This window comes from Ptychodera flava, chromosome 19, assembly GCF_041260155.1.
Source record: "Ptychodera flava strain L36383 chromosome 19, AS_Pfla_20210202, whole genome shotgun sequence".
Classification (NCBI taxonomy): Eukaryota; Metazoa; Hemichordata; class Enteropneusta; family Ptychoderidae; genus Ptychodera; species Ptychodera flava.
In genome coordinates this window covers 3705407-3728385 of record NC_091946.1, presented here as the reverse complement: position 1 = coordinate 3728385, position 22979 = coordinate 3705407, and the positions used below count along the sequence as shown (strand labels likewise).

At 37.3% G+C, this 22979-nt stretch overlaps 1 protein-coding gene across 1 annotated transcript; it reads right to left on the bottom strand.

The window, feature by feature from the left end:
- Positions 1 to 12867: 12867 nt before the first annotated feature.
- LOC139118207 (uncharacterized) lies at positions 12868 to 18951 on the bottom strand. The gene is made up of 4 exons (XM_070681498.1): positions 18807 to 18951; positions 16864 to 17101; positions 14229 to 14360; positions 12868 to 13593 (listed from the first exon to the last, which is right to left on the bottom strand). Exons 2-4 carry the CDS (start codon positions 17082 to 17084, stop codon positions 13452 to 13454), a joined length of 495 nt encoding a protein of 164 aa, XP_070537599.1. The 5' UTR covers positions 17085 to 17101; positions 18807 to 18951; the 3' UTR covers positions 12868 to 13451.
- Positions 18952 to 22979: the final 4028 nt, after the last annotated feature.

Sequence of the window (22979 nt, the reverse complement as noted above, 5' to 3'; positions counted from 1 at the left end):
AATGAGCCACGATGCTGTTTTTCTCAAACAAATATGAAGTTGTGCATGACACAGTTTTGAAAGTCTGTGCTTATTTTTATGAGAGACAAAATCATGAGAGGAGGCAAGAAGAGGTGCCCACAACGAGTGTAGTTCAGTCAACACTAACCAGCTCAGCCGACTGCAAGCGGTCAAATCTACTGACATAAACTGTTAGTAGCTTAATTGTTAGTTTTCAGCAGCTGGCCTCAGCTATACTAGTATTCTGTGATTATTCAGTTTCTTTTCTCAGTGTATGGTAATTTTGTGAATTTCTCTCGGCCAACTATGGCACAAAGTCTTTATATGCAGTTTAAATTGTAAGAATATAAAAACCTCTGTCCGTGCAATTAATTGAATTAAAAGCGTTTACACTTGCACATAATTTGTCTGTTTCCACTGCAGGCATTGTAGATACTAAATAAATATACCCAACTCCCATTTTATAGCTGACCGTTTGATTTCTGTTATCTTGTTTGTGATATATATATATATATATATATATATATATATATATATATATATATATATATATATATATATATATATATATACCGTACTCTCTGTGCCCAAGTTCAGAGGTTGCCATAAAGCCATTATGGTGATAACCGGGAGGGCACATTGTATACATTTTGTGTATATATATATATATATATATATATATATATATATATATATATATATATATATATATATATATATATATATATATATATATATATATATATATATATAACACGTGTGTGTGAGTGTGTGTGTATGTGTGTGTCAGCAAGGAGAAGATACCGGCCGCACTGATAACAACTATAAAACGCGCTTCGCAGCACAACACAGGATGACAGCCGTCGTCAGCAGACCAACATCAGCAAATGTCAGATTTTGGTCTCTTGGCCCACAAGCCGACTAGATTCCATCGACACTCAATTTGACTAGATTCCATCGACAATTAGAAAGACACCCGAGACTGCAAAACGACATGTTCATTTAGTAAACCATAGGACGACCATTTCTATCCGATCCGGCGTACGTCCAAGTGTGCCGTAATATGGTATTACCAAACATTTGCATAAACAAATGATAAATCCCGCAAAGCGTCCTTGCTGTGTGAATAATTTCACCTTCTTTATGAGATTCATATTTGCTTCGAGCCATTAAGTACGTCAATGCTTGGCGATAACAACTTGTTGTACTTGGGCCTCAGCCCAAGTACATTTGTTTTCATTCCGTGGAAAAACTGTAAGGTATAACCATTTCTGGCTGAGACCAGGGAGGGCAAAATGTATTGGCTTCATCTTTCTTGGCATAATAAATGGCGTAATGATGTTAACTGAATGGAAGTGCTGCTCTCAGCCAGTCTTGAATAAGTGAGATGTGAATATAAATGCTTCTCTATCTGAGTTTTTGCCACAAAATCTTCTGAATATAATCAAAATGTGCATCGAAATGCAACAATTAATGCACCCTCCGTTTCCTAGGCGATGGCACGACCCTTGCTACACCCACTGGACGAGCCAAAGTGGGAGGGGTAATTCGGTTTGGTCGAACAGGAGGGCTCGAGACCAGAATTTAACATTTAAACTTGAAACATGTTTAATCACTGACAAGATGTGGATTAGTGTTAATCAAAGAGAAAGTTTGAAAAGGAAAGGTTTTATATCCCGGACACAATGAAAAACATTACGACTGGAAACTGTACCCCGGTTGAGAATAGTAATGCCCACAGCGATGGAGAACACTTATCCTTGAGCTGAGAAAACCAGACCATCATTTCGAAATAGAGCTGCAGATTCGAGAAGCTCGTTAAAAATAGCTAGGTACACCCCATAAAGGGGTGGTTTCGAGTCTTGAGGGCAAATTTCGCCTCCTTCATTTCGAAATCGTACGTTTGTTTTTCCAGAGGAACACATCATTTGACACAAAATTTGCATGTAAAGGGGTCGCCAGTAAGCACGTGGTCAAATCTGGCATAAGAAACAATATGAAATGTTGGGTAAAGCCAGTCCAAAATAAACTGATTTGAACTTTTGTGTTTTGTAATTTATACCACTGCAGTAACATGACTTTTTTTTGACAACATCACACAATGTAATACGTTTTGAAACTGAATACTCCGACGTATTCTGTGTCCCCTTTGCTAAAAAATACGGTATGCCGATTACCATGTAAGGAGATGATGACGTCAAGACATTTGTAGTGCGTTTGGTCTTGGATGGTGCACGAAGTTTTGTCGAGGTAGCTTGTGTATTTATTTCCTAAATGGGAGATATTAGGGTCGATCTAAAAGAAGGCCGAAGAATGTTATGATACTCTAAGCGAGCTGAACTCCAATGCGAATGGTTGGATAATTTGGAGGATGTCTAGACTGATCTCGTCTCATTAAGATTATTTGGCGGTCAGTATTGAATTTCAACTGCGTCACAAGTTTGCGAAATGAGTATTCCGTCGAACGGTCAACGAACGATATTTTAGAAATCTGGAGACATGGCACATCGCAGTTTTATTTTAGTATTTTATATTTTACAAAAGATGTAAGAAGCAACGATTTTGTTGAAAATTCTGAAAAAAATATAGGAAGATTTGATCGCGAACACATTTTCACTTGGGGGTCAACTAGCCCTGCGTACGATGCTGTGTGTTCCGCTAGAGCTAATAGCCCCGCTCACCACAGCCCTGCAAAGACCCGTACGTTGGGTCGGTGACTTCAAATCCATTTTGGGACTTGACGTAAAAAGCCAAATTACTGCCGAAATTCAGCGTTCTTGGGCCCAAGTCGTATCCCAGCCTACCTCAGCTACTCGATCGCTTCCAAAAATGGCAGTCTTTTATTCACTTCTCGTAAATAACCGTCGATGTCGGCAACTCTCTCGCTAGCCCTGCGTACGATGCTGTGTGTTAGCTGTAGCACATAGCATCGTACGCAGGGCTAGGGGTCAACATGGGGTCGCAGCCATGTTGCCTCAAAACTTATTTCTGTCTGCACTCAAAACTCAAAAATGTTGCATATGAACCTGAAAAATCGATGTAATTTTGTCAAACTTCGGCGAAATTTCAGCCTATAGACAAAATTTCATCTAGGTAAGGTAATTTACTGAAATTTGATCGACAAATAATCCTGAGCTTGAACGTGACAGCTCGCCTTCTCCGGGAAGTCATGCATCCGGCCAGCTGCCCATATGGCCGGGTGCATGAGATTGTTTTTCAAGCAACGGCGGCAGACCGTACGGGGCTCTGGATATGAACCTACCGCCGGTGTAGCTGTAATAACTGTTGCGTTGTTTTTAATCACCACGGACGAAGTCCGAGGGGACTTATAGGTTTGGTCATGTCCGTGCGTCCGTCCGTCCGTTCACGCCTAGTACCCAACCCCATACAGATGCACGTCGATTTGTTTCACAATGCTATCAAATTTGGCCGTGTTAGAGGACTTTTTAGTTTACACCTCCATAGACTCCCATGTATAAGGCAGTTCTCCATAGACTCGCATGTATGATGCCAAAAAAATAAAAATTAAGTTTCTCATCGTATTCATATTGCCTAAAGGATGCAGTGACACAGTTTTTTTGTCCCACGGATAAAGTCCAGGGGGCTTATAGATTGGCTCATATCCGTCCGTGAGTCCATCAGTGAGTCCATCGGTTCACGCAGATATCTCAGACATTTTGACAAAATATCATGTGACCTTGGTGACCTTTGACCTCAAATATACATTATTGTCCATAACTCAGTAACCACAAGTGCTAAACCTTTCATATTTGGTATGATGGGACACCTTATGACGCCACATATTGTACCCCATTAATTATGTGCATATCTAATTATGAGCGAGCCAATAGAGCTAGAGGTCTGATTTTTGGTACAAACTGTGCACCACTTCTTGCTGATTTATTTTTGTATTCATATGAAGCTGAGTTCATGCAGACTCTTCATAGTTCAGGATCTAAAAGAGTTGCAAAGTCCTTTAATAATACCTATAGATATATTGATGATCTCATCAGTTTGAACAATCCTGGAATTTCTAATTACCTCCATCACATATATCCAGATGAATTAGAAATTAAAGAAACAACGGAGAGCATGAACTCAGCATCGTATCTTGATCTATTTATTGAAATTAGACACAATGCAATACACACCAAGTTGTATGATAAAAGGGATGATTTTAATTTTGAAATCATTAACTTTCCCTACTTGACCAGTAATATTCCGTCGAGTCCAGCTTATGGTGTGTACATTTCACAACTACTGAGATACTGTAGAGCTTGTGATTCATATGGAGATTTTCAAGAGAGACACAGCTTATTAGTCTTAAAGCTTGTGAGACAAGGATTTTCACAAAGTAGGTTGGTTAGATCTTTTAAGAAGTTCTATGGTAGATATGGAGATCTTATATCTAAATATGGCAAATCTGTCACTCAGATGATGAAAGACAGTATTCCCGACTTTGACTCAGAACAGTAATTTAGCAGATAGCTGAATTACCGTACAATAACTTTGTCACACTAGTTCAATCTTGACGGGTGTAGCATGCTAGCAGGGTACGCTTACCCATTCCGGACACCTGGTACCACCACTTATATAGTGGTTCAAGATTGTACTACCGATTTTGTCAGTGATCTTATGTTTCTTTGTGTGTTTGTTTTTACTGTTTATTGGACCTGGTAATTTATTTGCCTTGAATGATAATGATTGCTGGAATCGATTTGATGTCATATTGGTATATAGGGATAACTTAGCAAAACAATTTTTTGACAAAATGTCATGTGACCTCAATGACCTTTGACCTCAAATATACATATTTGTCCATAACTCAGTAACAACAAGTGCTACAGCCTTCATATTTGGTATGATAGGACACCTTATGACACCATATATTGTACCTCATTAATTATGCGCATATCTTATTTTGAGCGAGCCAATAGAGCTAGAGGTCTGATTTTTGGTATATAGGAATAACTTAGCAATACAATTATTACGACAAAATGTGACGTGACCTCAATGACCTTTGACCTCAAATATATATATTTGTCCACAACTCAGTAACCACAAGTGCTACATCCTTCATATTTGGTATGATAAGACACTTATGACACCACATATTGTACCTCATTAATTATGCGCATATATAATTTTGAGCGCCCCAATAGAGCTAGAGGTCTGATTTTTGTTATATATGAATAACTTAGCAATACAATTATTTTGACAAATGTCACGTGACTCGATGACCTTTGACCTCAAATATATATATTTGTCCACAACTCAGTAACCACAAGTGCTACACCCTTCATAAATGGTATGATGGGACACCTTATGACACCACATATTGTACCTCATTAATTATGCGCATATCTAATTCTGAGCAAGCCAATAGAGCATGGATGTCCGATTTTTGGTATATAGGGATAACTATAGGGTAGAAATCTAAATATGCCCATCTAAATATTAGACATCTACCATCGAGAACAAAAGAAATTTGCTGTAATTTGAATATTTAAGGAGTTTAAGCAATTTCCACTATAAATAAAGAACCCCTGCCTCAAACTCCACAAAAGTTGCTAGACATATTGTGCCGTTGTCATGCCATTGCTTCGTTTAATAACCAGTTAATCAAATGCCTAATTGACAGGAGGAAATTCAAGACCATATTTGAATAGTAGTATATATTGTCCTCAAAATTACTCTATCACGGCCCAAGTACTCATTGCCTTCAGCAATACTGCCTTGTTTTAGTTAAGTTTGTTTGAAGAATATCGAGTATAGAGGACAGTTTGAGCGGGCGACAAACAAAGGAGGCAGTACATCAACTTTGAATGAAGACTACAGGTAGTATAGAATTCATTCAACTGCCGTATAGTCTTGTCTCCGATTTCAATGAAGTTTAAAACCCTTTGCTTTAGTTGGTTTTTGTCGCAATGGCAAGGCGTTTGAAGCTGTACTATTTTGACTGAAAAAGTAAATGAATATTGTCTTTATTGAAAATGGCCTAGTTCATATTTTTCAAGGAACACACTTGACCTTATTATGTCACCTTATTATGTCAAGGATTCGGACCGCCATAAAAACGTACTGAAATCTTTTTGGTTCAGGCGTTGAACATCACAGTAGTGAGCACGACTGGTTTTGAATCACTCGTTATGGTATTATTTCAGAGCTTAACCATGATTCGCTTATACCTCCATTGGGTAACCATGAAGGGGATAAAGACTCTCCACAGTTAAGTGTAACGAACAAGTTATTGCAGAACCAGAAACTACCACCTCGAAAACTACAATTTCTTGTTTATCGTCGTCTGATATTAAGGCTTGCAGTAAGTCAGATTTTCTTAAGAAGAGGATTTATCGGGGATCAAATCACCTTCTACTCGATGTTAAACATTGCTTTGCATACATTACTCTGGGATCGAGTCCGTTGGCTTAAACTTATGTTGTAATTATTGTAATGGTAATTGAAATTATTGTCATCGTTGTAATTATTAACTTCCGGTTATATATATATATATATATATATATATAATATATATATATATATATATATATATGTATATATATATATATATATATATATATATATATATATATATATACGGCATCAGTCGCCAGTGTTCTCCCCAGGCCATTTTAGCGTAGCGGTCCCGCTACGCTTTCGCCTCTCCCCGCTACGCTTTGATTCTCCCCGCTACGCTTTGATTCTCCCCGCTACGCTTTAAAATATTCCCGCCATCCACCGTCCCTCCACCCACGAGGGACGGTGCGCCATCCTTTAGTTCACACGCTGACGCTCTGCGTAGCTACCAGCTGTTGCATGCATTGTCTACAATTAGCGCTCACTGCAACTTTCAACTTGGTGAAAGAGTGGAAGGTGTGAAGTATGGTATGCGTCCGATAACTTGTCCGTAAGTGTTGAGAGGAACGTTAAAACAATAGAAGAATCGGCTGGGTTGTTCACAAGTTTTCATTCTACAACGACTATTACGACCAACAAAGACCTTTAGTCGGTATACATCGAGGACAAGTATTCACAGAGTTAGGCGGTGTAGCACTAGCGGGGCCTGTGATCACATTCCCATGCTTTGATCAACGAAATGGACCGCAAAAGAAACAAAAGAAGCAGTTGACTAGTGAGGTTGATTATGATTTTACAACGATAATCTTTTTTTTTGTCCGAGTACGATCACGATCGCGATCGAGTTCACATTGCATAAATTCCAATATGGCGGCGGCCATGTTGGCCGACGTGTTTATAACGTGTTGACATTGATCCTGGCGTCGCGTGTGGTTCCACTCTGACACGTTCTCTGAAAGATTTTACACCTGATTTTCGAGTGATTCTAGTCGTACTTAGTTCAAGTCTTGTGATCATCTTGGTGGTATTTTTAAAATCAAGAATCGAACGACGATGTTCAGTGGCACTGGTAGTTACGCGGGGGGGGGGGGGGGGGCGGCTGGTTGAAATTGATCCCCGTGATGAAACATTATTCGCGGTGTTTGTCGTTCAAAAATGATATAAAACTCAATTACATTTCTTGTGTAAAGCTTAAACTTATGAATTTTCCTCTTTGTTGGCAATTTTTGACAATGTTTATCAGCAATATATGTATTAATGAAACTCCAATCAGAGTCTGACGAACCATTTCTTGCTTTCAATCTGAACTTGCTGTGACTGTTTGAATCTTCGATTTTATTTGAAATTGTACTATACTGTGATGATTTATTTAAGTGTAATAAAGAGTTTCCATGATGTTCAAATTGCATACTTGTATGTTACCATTGCATTTTGTTGTGAGTGTACATGAATGCGTGGGTGCATGTGCAAGCTTACATCCATATGCAAATATAAATTAATGATATGCAAATGATTATGCAAATTAGCCGCTACGCTTTTGCTTGATCCTGGGGAGAACACTGAGTCGCCTAGCTGAGAGGCCAGAGACAGAACCGCTCGGCTAAATCTCCACTTCCAAAAAAGAGTGGTTCAATAGCCGGCTAAGTTGTTACATTTTTCTGACTGAGACCGCTCAACACGTTGTAGAGTTCGTGAAGCACTCACGCACGCATGCTCACTATCATACATCGCACATACACACTTTATCGAAGCGAAGAAACGAATTTCATCGCTTTAACTGGGCGAACGATAACCTCGGGGACAATTCTGTCCACCAGCAGTGTTACCAACCCAGGGTAGAAAATACGGCTAGTTTTCAATCGGATTCGAACCCACAACATATATATATATATATATATATATATATATATATATATATATATATATATATATATATATATATATATATATATATATATATATATATATATATATATATGTGTGTGTGTGTGTGTTGGTGTGTGTGTGTTTGTATATTAGATAGATAGATAGATAGATAGATAGATAGATAGATAGATAGATAGATAGATAGATAGAGAGAGAGAGAGAGAGAAGATAGAGGGCGCACTGTATTACAATAAGTATGAGGGCTTCTTTAATACGGCAAAATAAAATTGAAGCACACATGTCACGCTTCCGAAATTGTACACTCATAAATAAACATTTTTTTAATCTTTGGTGTTAATAGGTGTGATATTAAAGACCCGTGGTACGAGGGTCACTCAAACATTAACATCAAATTTGAACTCTCTGAGACAGGGTCACATTACGTTAAGGTCACACATTCACACTTAAACAAAAACAAACACCTGGCAGTCATGTAGTTACTGAAAGTCCAAGACCCATGAAATCCATGTGTAATGACCGAAAATATTTCGTTGTTGTATTTCGCTACACTCTGTTGTTATTGTCTCCTGGAGAAATTGCACAGCTACTTTACTGATTACTGCAAGGTAATCAGGAGTATGTATCTGGCAAATTGGCTAATCACTCTTGTAGGTACCAGAACTGTCCATTGCAGGGCCCGTATTCAGTTTTTCCTATTTTACAGTTCATTTGTAATATCTGGAACTACAAATTTCGGTTAAAACTTTAACATTCTTGTGTTAACTGTACGTTGCACCACAACGACGGACATGTAACGAAGGAGGAAATCGTGACGGTGTCTCTTATAAACAATGGTTTGCATCAGTCGTTGGGAAGAGGGAGATTACTTTGAGTTAGACATTGCAAGAACAAACCCTACACAGAGTAAATTTCTCATCCAGCTAGGCACACTGGTAGTTTCTGTATCTACATTCAAGGCAGAAATACTGTAACGATAAAAACATTTGCCTGGAAGGAAAAACTTTGGAGGCATTATCTCCTACACTCGGCTACATTTCTTAAATATGCTTGGAATTACCCCTCAATGCCCGATGCTTCAAACGAATTAAACCAATTATTGTGTTTTCCACCTATGCATGTATGGTACAGAGTAGTGATCGAGCATTTCAAATTGGTGCACATGTGTATAGCATGAATGACATTTATGACTTTTTAGGAGACTTATCTGTAGATTTTAGATCATAATGATTTAAGAGAGCTTTACATTCAATAGACCTGAGTGTATGCTTCAACACAACTAATGAAGGAATACATTTCACGGCTTACCTTTTATCTTATCAGATGACCCAAACGACAATTCCCTCAGCTTGTACTGATGCAAACTTATCTCTAATTCTTTTTCATATTGAACTTTTCTTCGAAGCACTTACATTAATTATACTGACAAAAAACATGATCTTCTTCAACACTGCTAGGGTCAGCTTTCTGAGCTGAGGCGTGTTAAGTGGTTAATTATTAACAAAAATACAGGATACAATTATTAGTAGGCCGTCTCCTACCAAAAAGGTCAGGAATGATTTCTAAAATAAAAATCCGTCGTCCAACGTGGTTGCGAACAAATAAATAGCTGTTCAGCATCTTAAAGAAGGATAGGCCACAGGGACAGATCTACAGACTCTCATACCACTAAATATTTAAAACACTTATTTTCAGCTGCTTCTGTCGACTTCTTTATAAGTTTTTAGACAGTAGTTTTATTTATTTATTTATTTATTTATTTATTTATTTATTTAAGAAGGGTGGTCTGATTTACAAACTGATTGTAATTTACATCAGAGCCCTCAGAAATATACATCATCACTAGAAAATAATCTATCCTGTGTTAAATACATATGACACAAATGGGAGAGATGGAGAAAAAAATTAATCGCTAAGGAAGAACGTTCATACATAAATTTTGTACACAAAAACTCAAGCAGTCGTTTTTTGAATAGTGACACATTTTCAACATTTCTTATATAAGGTGGAATATCGTTCCATAGTACAGTAGCACGGTAAATGAAAGTTCTTTGTCCAGCAGATGTCTTAAAAGAAGGTGCATATAAATTATTTTTACTTGAACTGCGTGTGTTGAAATTGCTTATGTCTGCGACATAGCGAAACTGGTCTAAATAACCTGGTGCAAGACCATTGAGGATTTTAAATGTCATTACAGCGACAAAATAATCTATACGAAAGTCAATTGGTAACCAATTTAGACGTAAAAAGAGAACTCGGGAAGACACAGATAAATCAACACCTAGAATGACCCTAGCAGCTCTTTTTTGAAGCTTATAAATTCTTAGAAGATTGGTCTTTGTTGTGTTGCCCCATACAGTACAACAATAATCAAATACAGACAGAAAAGTGGCGTTATAAACCATAAGAAGAACGTGAAGTGGAGTCAAAGCACGCAGCTTTCGCAAGACGCCAATTCTAGATGACAATTTCTTACATAAGGTGTCAATATGAGTGTCCCAACTTAGTGTACTGTCAATCTCAACACCAAGAAGAGTATGCGATAAAACATTACAAATGTCAGAATCATTAATGCGCACATTTAACATGACGTTAGAATTCTTCAAACAATAAATCTTTGGACGTGAAGCGACAATCATACATTTGGTTTTAGTTGTGTTGATGGACATTGCATTATTTGTGACCCAAGAAGAAATGGGCATGACCTCATTTTGAATTTTCTTATCAACATCGATATATCATCCGTATTAACCCCAGAAACACATAATGTTTGATCATCAGCAAACATCTCAGTTACCAATATTGAGACATAAGGGAAGGTCATTGATGAAAACTAGAAATAAAAGAGGGCCCAAGGTCGACCCCTGTGGAACACCAGATACAGTTGGAGTGAATACATTAATGCGGCTATTTCGAATTCCAAATATCAATAATTTTAAGTTGTATGTATCTCTAATCCCCGAGTTGATGTATAAGAATTGTGTTTTGTAATAACTATAATTATCATGCTCTTTGCTGCCATGATAATGACATTAATGTGCACAATTTATAATTTTTGAGGCACGTAGTTTTTATTTTCGAGATTAGCTTGAATAGCGTAAAATATTTCATGAACTTTTTATCGCGCCATCGTATTTACGTACATTTTGAATGTGATGGTTGACTTGCTTGTTCGATGAAGGATGAAGAAATATTTATGAAATTTGTACATTTTCATATCGAATGCTCTTTACAAATTACTTTGCTGTTTTAGGTTTGTGCAGTGGCCATGGCTGTGTTTGGTCACTGAGTAAGTTATTTGTACACATACAAAAAGTACGTCCCAGTTTAATACTTGTGTTCAGGCAGTTCACCTGTCCTAATGGATTCCTGTATTCAAACTTTGAATATTAAAATACCAAATGTATTTAGGTGAAGTATGAGAGCTCCCTGGGTTTGAATATAAAAGACTGAAGTCAGACCAGGCTTCTCTGCCTTAGTCTAGTATCCCGACGGAGTATTGTTGCTTTTGGAGATTTCTGGCCTTCGCCAGACTCTGTCTAACCACGAGATCGATGATAAAGCTATGGTATGAAAAATTGCTAATTTCAATGTTAATGGTTTCCAACAGAGACCGTGAAGTCACTGGCGCCCCTTTCAAAGTCAGTCATTTGAAATAGTCCTTTCCTGATTGGCCTACGATTAATTTGGTGTTGCTCATTAATATTCATTATGCCCAATTATGGCACACGTTCTCTGGCTAAATTACATCGTAACTTCGCCCAGAATGTCACATGAGAGAACTGCCAGGAATTGCCTTCCATTACATCGTAATATTTTATTCTTTGTTTCATGAAAAATTCGGAAAATAATAACTTCAAGCTGGTGAATCTGACTCTTTCCGTAAATCTTGACAACTTCCTCATTCGATCACGGAAAGATCAATTTACCGCCACCAATACCAGGTTTGTTGAAAGATGCCAGTCGTGAAACAATTATCAAAAGTTACCAAGACTGTCTCCAAGGCAATATATACTTCGGCTGGAGCATCAACGGATCCTGAAGAGCAGGCTGTATAGACGCAAATAAATTATTTGGAGCAATTTGTGTTGTTATGTATAACGCTCTGCTTGTTTCATTCAGCACTATAATACCCACAAGGACATCTGTATACTTTGGATACGCTGGCTAATAAATAAAAGATCATCACTTTTTCACAGTCACTTCCTTCTACAGTAAAATATGTGCGAAATATTTCATGTCAATACAAAAGAGACGGACCGTCGGCTTGGTCATGGTGATGAAACCTAAGAGGCAACGACACAGTATGCACCATTTTCTATCATGCAAAAGTACCGTGTTTTTTGTGCCCCCCCCCCCGCCATCAAGTAAATCATCAATTTCTTCTTTGAGTTGAAGCCGGCCATCACACTGAAGAAATTCTGACTCACTCATGACGCCCAGGCCCTGAAATGACGCGCGCGCTGACCAGAAATAAATCTGGTTTTTTTTTGCCTGAATTATTGTTTTTCTTTTATTGACGAGCTGGAAATTACTCTTGATTCAGCAAAGAGCGTAGACGTAGACGTGCAATTCGATCAAGTAGATCATATGATTCGATAGGAAAGATAAGAACCAGGCGACATGTTGAATATTTAAAAAAGTAGCCGTTCTAATAATCCAAATCTTTTTAATATTACTACAGTACTGGCATCATATAAAGTTGTAGACCTTTCTCATAGGTTCATTTGCATCAATATAATAAAGCTTTGATTAATTTTCATGATGGGTTGCAAAGATCGTTGACGAGATTTTTGTGAATATAAACCAACATAATACATGTATCATGATGTTCATTTGCTAAAATGCTGTGTAAGTCTTATGAAACCCGACGGGAATTTTTGTACATGATCGCTTGCTTCGTTAAATAAGACAAAACAAAACATTTTGTTAAAATAATTGACCGAAGTACAATTTTGTGGACGGAAGTTGACTCGGTTGCACCTTTCTGTGGTTGCTTCAAAACTCTCTTTCACAAAAACTCTCAGAATTATTGTTTATCGTCGAATGCTCTCTGAACGAATCAAGTCAGTGATAATCTGATACGGAAAGTTGACTTGACAACGCTATACCGTGCCATGGGCCATCTTGGTTTCGATCCCAATGCCGTTGACTTGACTACTCTATTCAAGATGCCGTGCGCCATTTTAGTGAAGATCCAAAGGTCGTCGCTAGGAGTCGTCTCCCGTTCCACATCCAAGTGCACAGAGAATAAGAGCACAGAGGGCCACACAGGCGATGAGAGCTCCAAAGACAATATACACAACAAGCAGGACGATTATCCATCCCGCACTTTTACCGCTAAGTGAATACCTGAATGAAAGAAAAGAAAACAGTGTCATGATGTTAACTACGTGGCTGATGTACGACAGATGGTCATAAACGCAGTCTCATCGTGTCGTACATATTTTATTTCAGTAGTAGTACCTCTGTTACACGAATTCTCTTCTAAAACCCGTAATAATCGAAGGAAATAAAGCTTGAATGAATAGTCCATTAAGTCATCACGTGACCTATTTCGTTCTCGACTTCCGGAATGAGATGACTGTATGGATATGTTGATAAGAAGTACAGTACTACACTTAAAATGGATCGAGCAATTGATGTCGAAAGGAGCTATAAAAATTCGGAAATACCCACAGACAAGAGTGTTTCAAAAGGTTTGTGCAGGTCTACATCTCTGGACGCACAACAGAAAAAGGTGTGGAAGTCTGAAATAAAAATATCCATGCTTGCCTAGTCGGAAAACAATTTCAAATCCGAACCTCACTCGGATGGCAAAGACATGTATCTTAATTCTGCGATCGTTCTAAAAGGGTAAAAAAGTCTAAATATTTCGCTGAGAGTATAAATCGAGCTGATCAACAGTATCTTTATCTTCTCAAACAAGCTCATCAGGGGTGTGCTGATTGTGGCTCGAGTTTTAACACTGAGCAGTGCGCCCTCACCAGTTGTGGCCAGTTTCGCAAATCCAAAATTGTCTGCAGCATGAACCGCATCGGTTGTCGGGACAACAAGTGCAGTCGACTCCCCCACAGTCAGTGACGTTGTCCTTTTCGTCCACGACAACAACGTCTGGCCTGTCGTGAGAACAAATAACCAATAAAAGTAAGACTGGCCTGACTGTAGCTCGTGTACCCAAAATCAAGGATGATAGTTAGAGCACATTTACACATTTCTTGTAATACTGTCATATTTTGCGATGACCATTACATCATTCCAGCTTTTTCAGAGTTAATCCAGTTTTACCCGATATTTATCGCATTATCGTAGATACAAGTATTTATGAAATTATAAAGATCTAATTATCAGTGATAATACTTGATCGTAATTATAACTTACGACCATCACATTACGGGAAGGCTCCATTAACTTAGGAATACCCTACTTCCCTTTGAGGATCAATTTCACAGACCTGCCTTTCCTACAATGGCACCAGCTGGATTAGATAAACATAACAATGGAACATTCACACATTGAGGGATTAAAAGTCTTCTGTTTGTCACCCGAGTTGGTCAGGCAAGGACTCGGGTTTCAGGTACCATGCAAGTTAATGCAGTCTTCCCCTAATGACAGTCGGCGTACACATTTTTAAAGCTAAAGAATGTAATAGCCAAGCTTCATTACATATGTAACAGAGCGTTAATTTTCATGACATTTCTTTGTGCCTTTCTATACAACACTTCCTTTGTATGGTAAATATCTGTCAGGAGAGATATCATGAGATCTACACTACTGCTATGTATATGTAAAACCATTCGCAAGTTGTTGTACTATGCTTGCCTGAAGCATACATGTCAAAGTATTTATCTTCAACCAGACTTGTTCAGGAGATCTACTGTCTTACAGCATACCTTATAATAATGCAACTATGTAAGTAATCAGTACGTCATCGGCACCGGTATTGTTTTCACCCCATGATATAATATCTAATTTCTGAATGCACTAATTGTACAACTACCATTTATGCGATTCATACCAGCCAAGAAGACTTGTTGGACAAAATCTAGAAAATACGTTTATGTCTTGGAAGTGAACAAGAATGTATCACTAACAAACACATTTCCACATGAATGAATTGACACTGGCTCAAATTTTGAATCAAATCATTTTACTTTGTTTCTTCTTGCTCTTTCGTGTATATTGTTTAACAGTTTATTTTTCTTACTGTGTTAACCCAATATAATTGTACCTTTCTCTATAATGGTACCTTTACAAGCGTATAGAGGGAACCGTTGTAAAGTACAAATTCTTCTTGTTTTCTCTTATCAAACAAAAGAACAAAGGAAACAACGAACAAGTGTATTGCAATAATTAATAAGGTTTGATTGCAACGAAACTTTCACTATAGCAATTTTCGCCGGAAATAATGTTTCAAAGCGTTGTTTTTATTAATTTTCAATAAACACATTTATGGCATGATTAATTTCCCATTTTGTATTATCGACGAGTCTGTTTCGCATGCACATGCATGCATGCATTCAATCCTAGTGGAAGCGTGCATGTTTTGGAGCCGCTTTTTATATTTCATTATGTAGTCTGCAATATTGTGTCTCGCGTTTCGACTTCGGTCAAATATATTTGCGCTACAAGTTTGATTTACATGAAGTCGACCAAGCTGATTGTTATTTTGCATTTGAACAAACTCCAACAATTAGGGGATATGTAAATGGAAGGACTTATACCAACGTTGGAAAATACTGCTACAGATTAAAGATGTGGTAATATTCATAGAGAACACGATAAATGATAGCAGTTTCATGTTAGCAATTTGCAAAAAAGACAACACTGGTATTTCAATCGAAGCCATATATAAACAATGGTTGCAACAAATTTGATAAAATGTTTTTGATATTACTTATGACAAAATATCAATAGACTGAATGGGAGATCACATACATATAATCAAATGACAGATAAATCACATTTATTGAACTTTTAAAATTTGTGATATTATTGTATCGAATGTAATGAATTTAATTTGGCAATGTTGATCACGGATCTGGGCATATTAAAAGAGATTTAAACAAGATTAGAACCAAGTTGGGATAATTGGATAGGGTAGCAATGCTGGTTTAATCTGCAAATGTAAGTTTATCTACTTTTCCTTTTTTGCAATACACTTATTTTTATGGATAATTTGTAATATTGCAACTTTCAGCTTTAGGGCACCTATGACTTTTGATAAAATTTGAACAATCAAAAGATTCACCCAAATTAGTTCCAGAGAAAATAAACATGTCAATGAAAGTTTTTTATAGTTGCATATTAGTCAATTATTATACGGGTGAATTTTCAGTCAACATCTGGGTACAGACTATGTCCAATTTTTGCATAACGTTTTATTTTTTATGTCTAGGTCGAATATACTGTCAAACAAGTAAAATGACGCAAATGTTAAACTAGTTTGTTTGTGTATTTTACACACTTCTATTCGTGAAGATTTGTAAGGTTGAATTACCTTATATTTGGGAAGGAGCTATGACCTAATTCCATAACCCCCACCGCCCACACCCGCGAGTGGTGTTTTTATCAGAGTAGGTAAAATACCTTGGCGTTCTACGACCATTGTAGTGAACTTACTGAGTGTTTCGCTGGTTTATGACGATAACCGTGCTCTGCTGGGACACCATCGCTGCTGGAGGTTCCGCCTGGTGGTAGCAAGGCTGAGTTTGCCCCGGTATAGGATCGTAGGTTTCTTGATGATACATAGGCACATGCTGCTGCCCAGGTGTTTCGAGGTCAGCTTGTGGAAGACTACGTCGATTAGGGTCCGTATCAGGTTGTGGCGGCCCGTTGGCCATTGTTTATTGTTTGAGACCTGAAATTGCATCATCATCATCATCATCATCATCATCATCATCATCATCATCATCATCATCAATCGATCGATCGATCGATCGTCTTCTCGTCATCACCTGATCCAAAACATGCACTTTATAGACTACTCGTCATCACCTGATCTAAAACATGCACTTTATAGACTATGTAATTCAGTCTATGCTGAACCCTGATATCACATGGTCTATATTTGCCTACTTTATAATGGTCCTGGACATGAACTTGTACCAAATGAGATTTTAAGTTACGAGAACTCTGACAAATTAGAAGCTCAAAGTGAAATTTATGCCACGTCTGTTATATCTAAAAGCATAAATAAATCGAACCGAAGTCCTAAAAACCGAACTGAAATCCGAAAAAGTTCATTGCCATCAAAGTTGGACAATTTGTCAAACATGCAAATGAGCTGATAATTACAATATCACGCCTATGGAATTTGCTATATGGTGTAATTAAATATGTAAATGGGTAATAACCTTTATGCTACGCCCTCCAAACAATACCAATAAAAATTACAATTAGGACATTCATATGATTTAAAAGTCAGGTCAAAATTACGTCCTGTAATTCTTGAGATAGTGCATGTAGGCCAAAATAATTAATATTATTGGTCCTAGTTGTGCAAGCTACAGCTTCTAAAACCTGATCAGTCCTAGATTTCTCAATGGCCATGCCAGAGAAAAAATTTGATCGACATTTAACTTGTTTATGTATGTATGGATAGAACAATAGTTTCTCCACGAACACACACAAGAGTGACACAAATAACCACACAAACAGAAGAGACATTATATGGGCCAACTATGTGGATTGCATCAACATGTTTGCCAAAATTTGCCAGCAGTTAAGTTTTTTAAGTTCCCTGTTGATTCGATTAAAAGCGACATTTTGATCTGAGAACACACACATTAAGCAATTCAAAAACAAGATGACCTTTCCTTGTTCACTGCACACGCGCTTGAAACAGTAGAGGTTCTTTGATGGCTCTTTTGTCAGTATTTACAACTTTGCCCTGTCATTGCATTTGGGTCAGAAGTCTTGCAACCCAATAACAGTTATTATAACACCCATTAAAGCAGTAATATCACATAACTACCACCACTATCAACATCATCTTACGAACAAAATTACAGTCATAATCGTATCACTCCAAATAGCATCGACATCAATTATTGAAACAAAACATAACACAAAAACTTCTCAACTGACTATCGAAAACATTTAATAACAAATACAGTCAGAAGCACTACGGTCATACGAACCGTAAAATATTTTTTATCTACATTGCCAGATAATACAAAGAGCATAAATCCTATTTAATGAGCATTGATGGCCAATTCAAGGTAAATGGTACTAGACCGATCTAATTGCACTGATGTTTTTAGCAGAACAGCTGACAAACGTGACAAATATGAAAAGACCTCGATTCCAAAAACGCTTCTCGCTACTCTCGAGCGCAAAACCTGTATAAAATAATAATATCTACATGTCAATTGAAAGTGAAGACGGCGCCGTTAGCGATTAAACGCCGATAGTTGTTGGCTGTGGTCCTTGTGCCACATCGCTAATTTGTTGGCCTAATAGGTACTGTGGCTGTATTTCAACGCAAGGGTGCTGAAATTCGTATCAGTCATATGAAGGTGAATGAAGTTTGAACCCAATGCATACTAAACGGGTAAACTTACCTCCAGGACAGGACAGGTATGTGGCCAAGGCAGAAAAAAGTAAACGCTAGAAGTGTACGCCGAGTTGTTTTATTTTCTTTCGCTGCTTTGGTCCAGCGTACACAATCTCAGACCGTGCTATTCTTAGGAACACACAAACACATACAAAGCATTAACTTTTTTGTCGCCATGACCACCGAAAACAAAGCTGCTTTTAACGAGTCTAAATAATAAATAGGAAGGCATAGTGAGCCTCTTTGACAACCCCGAGGTCGCTGTTTGCATGACGAGATGTGCCGACTGTTTCGTTTGATTTATGGCACAACGGGTCATCGATTTTATCAGCGTATTGTTTGGATAGAATAGAGGTTAAGTCTGCAATGTATGCTGGTCCTCTGAGCTAACTTCCATTCTGTTAAAGTTACCTGGCTGCAAAACAAAGCATTCACTTGGCTCGGAAGGACTAGGTTGAGATACAGAAACGTCATCGCGTCATGCGTGAATGATTCTCCTGGTAGGAAAGAAAAACAACTGTATATCAACAAGCAAACCAACATATCTTGGGCTCATGGAGCAAATGCTGGCATGTGAATATAGAAATAACGGGCGACGCGCTGACCATTAACGTTTATTTGTGGGCAAGGGCGAGAGGAAAGCCAAAAATTAAAGTTGCCTCGCCCGCGCCCACAAATAAACGTTAATGGTCAGAGCGGAGTCTGTTATTTCCATTATATTATCAGCGAACCCAAGAAAACCGTCAAAATTTCCGAAAATTTTAGGAGCGAACGACAACTGGGCCCCAGAAACTGAGCAATACGCGACGCACTGTCACGCGCGCTGTAAAAAATTGGCAAATCCGGAGATGTTTTCAGGAAAAAGTATCTCAACTTGACCTACAAGTGCTCCATTTTATTTTGTGATTGATTATGATTTACGTTTGAGCTGTAAAGTTACGATACTTTGAGTTGTTAATCTTATTATTCATATTCACGGGCATGTAAACAGACCATTACTGTGTATTTGTGGTCAGTCACGTGGTTCAGCTTGACCAATCAAATGCGACGGGCAGGACATGGTAATATAATGTTGAAATAAAGTGCTTGATTTAGTTGGTTCTGTGTCTATCCTGCTATATTCAAGGTAACAGACACTAGGATATTTAGGCAATAATAGATTTATAGTAAATTTAAGGGGGCGCGGCACCCAATACAGCATAATGGCTCAAAATCACCTTTTTGCAAATATTCATTCAATTGTTATTTATTAATTAACCAAAGATTTAACTGTTGATTGGGTTCACCTTTTAGCTTGTGAAGCAGTTGCGTGATAAAGAAGTATTAATTTATGCAAATGTATGCAAATCAAACGATTTCACTGGCTTCTCTTTTCTCCCAATTTCAAAATTTAAACTATTTTTACTTTATGTTCTTTAAATGCTACATAACAAAACGACTATTTTGTTGGCAATAAAGTTCTAACATTTTGAATAAGAGGCATTTTTATTTCGCTAATCATGTTTTTAATTATTTTTTTGCCTGTCAGTCTTTCATCCCATGCCATTTTAGAATGCGGATAGATAATGCAAATAAAATTGTAGTTTTTTTCGACATATGCTGTTGTTTCAGGTGAAATATTACATTGCAGAAAATAGCATCGAATTTTTGACTTAAATAGTTTTTATCATTAATACCAAAATTGAGGTTTTTACCCAAAATATACTCGCACTTCATCCTTTGAGTAACCTAGGCTATTGCTACCATATTAAACTTTAGAGTCTCTGCTTTTTTGAAAATATAGAGTATGAGGGTGTTTCTTGTCATCTTAGATGAGAAATATTCCTTTGAAAATAACTGTTGGCGAAGTGCAGCTTCACCTTAATTTAATTTGAAGAGAGAAAGCTTCAAGCTTTTGACACCTTTGAAACGTTCAAACGTCCATTGTCAGCATTTCTTGGTCATATATGGGAAGGCCGAAAAAGCGCAAAAAGACCGACCGACAGACAGACAAATAAACAAGTAGAAAAGCAAATAAATAACAAAGAGACAGGCAGGCAGACAGACAGACGGACGGAGCAGAAAGATTTCTTACACAGATATTGGCACTTGCGACACATAGAAAGACTAGATTACAATCCTTTGTCAATTTGGGTCTGGACAGAAATTACAAGGTATTGAAATTTCACGCATGCCCTCGGGGAGGGTCACCGTTTTTCACTCGACTATAAGAAGGCAAAATATGGCCGATATAATGCTTTATACAAGAATATCGAATCAAATACATTGGAGTCTTTCTGGTGAACTATTAACACTAATTTTACCCTACAAAACATGCTACATCGGTACATTTGTATGATTTGATAATTGATATTGATGAAAATGTACTTTGCTTGAAACGGGAGGTAAAATGTGCATTTATGTACACGAACTTTGATTTCGGGATTTCATAGAAAAGTTAATTGACCATACCTGACAGGCTATTAGAAAATTACAACCATTTTTTAAAATGATATTAAGCATCTGTTCATTTATAAATGTTCCGGAATCGTTACAAATATGCACAAGAATAGGTAGGTTACAGGTGCATAAGTGTACTTGTAAAAAAACCCAAAAGTTTTAGTACTAGTTCTATATATGTCAGTCAATGAGAAAACTATAAATATATTTTTACGGTAAAAAAGTAGGAATATCTGTACTCTTATGAATGTTTGAATATATATATATATATATATATATATATATATATATATATATATATATATATATATATATATATATATATATATATATATATATATATATACGCATGTGAACGACAATATGATATTAGATTTACATCCGTAATTTCCGTTATTCATGGTAAACTAGGGGTAAATAATAACACGTTTCCCCTACAAAACTTGCTATATCTGTGCATTATGTGTGCATGTTGTTAAACATTTACTTACAGGCTGTAATCAGTTTCTTGGCTAACAATAATAGTTCTCTCTGTAAAATACCCAAGCCAAACTAAAAAGGGAGGGAAACAACACAGCTATTGTCCCTTTTGATTAAAATAGCCAATTATACTTTAAGTATAGTTGATAGATTTGTTAACTGTGAAATGAGATCTCTTTTTAATCGAATTACTTGAAACCTTGCATAAAAGTATACTTATTCGTAATAGTTAAACAAATTATGTTAAAGGTCAAGGATCAATGAGTAGGTAAATGTCAATGAATATATTACTGATCTCGACTGTGAAACGCAGGGGAGTCACTGTTTTAGCGCATGCAAATTTGGGAGGGTCACTTGTTTTATTGCAAACACTTTTGAAGGGTCACAATTTTCCGCTGAGTGTTATCTTGAAATGACACCACCTCTTTCACATCTGATGTGACAGGCATGAGGTACCAAGATGTCTATTCTAAAACAAAATAGAATGCACAATCTGTATTTGTTCTCACGACAATTTGTTGTACAAGTTTGTACATCCCCTCAGTCTGCGAACATCTGCAAACATGCCTCACAGTGTTAAAATAAACGAAGGCATCCAGGTCTTTTGACTTACGGGGGCTACTATATCGTGGTGCACCACGAAGTGTTGATGCTGACACACAATGACGCACTGAATATCACTCAGTCTAACTTCACACAAACTTTAACATTCTACATGTACCTGTTATAGAAGTTGAACTCTAAGTTGTCTCTAACGTATCACAAAAAAGTGTCGAATAAATTGTCCCAACGACATTACGACTAGTATGACTGAACGTGCTTTGAATAGAAATCATACTTCCTGAAAGAATGTTGAAATCTTCGTTCTTGGCTTTTCTTTGAAACTAAGCTTTCTTTTTGTTGCCTTTTCATCAAATTGTTTGCGAACTCTGTTGAAATAGTTGTCCATGCTTGATGCCAGGCACGGTTGAAATACACTTGGAATAATGCCAGAATATTAGCCGTCCGATTTACTGCCGGAACCCTGGGACACAACCTGTTACAGAAAGGCCAATGCTATTTGACTGAGACTCTCATAGCTTTCACCAAATGTTTGAGGAAATGATAATGTTTTCAGGAGAGAGAGAGAGAGAGAGAGAGAGAGAGAGAGAGAGAGAGAGAGAGAGAGAGAGAGAGAGAGAGAGAGAGAGAGAGAAAGAGAGAGAGAGAGAGAGCGCTAAAGTTCTCCGTCAGGACGAAGAATTAATACGTATATAAATGG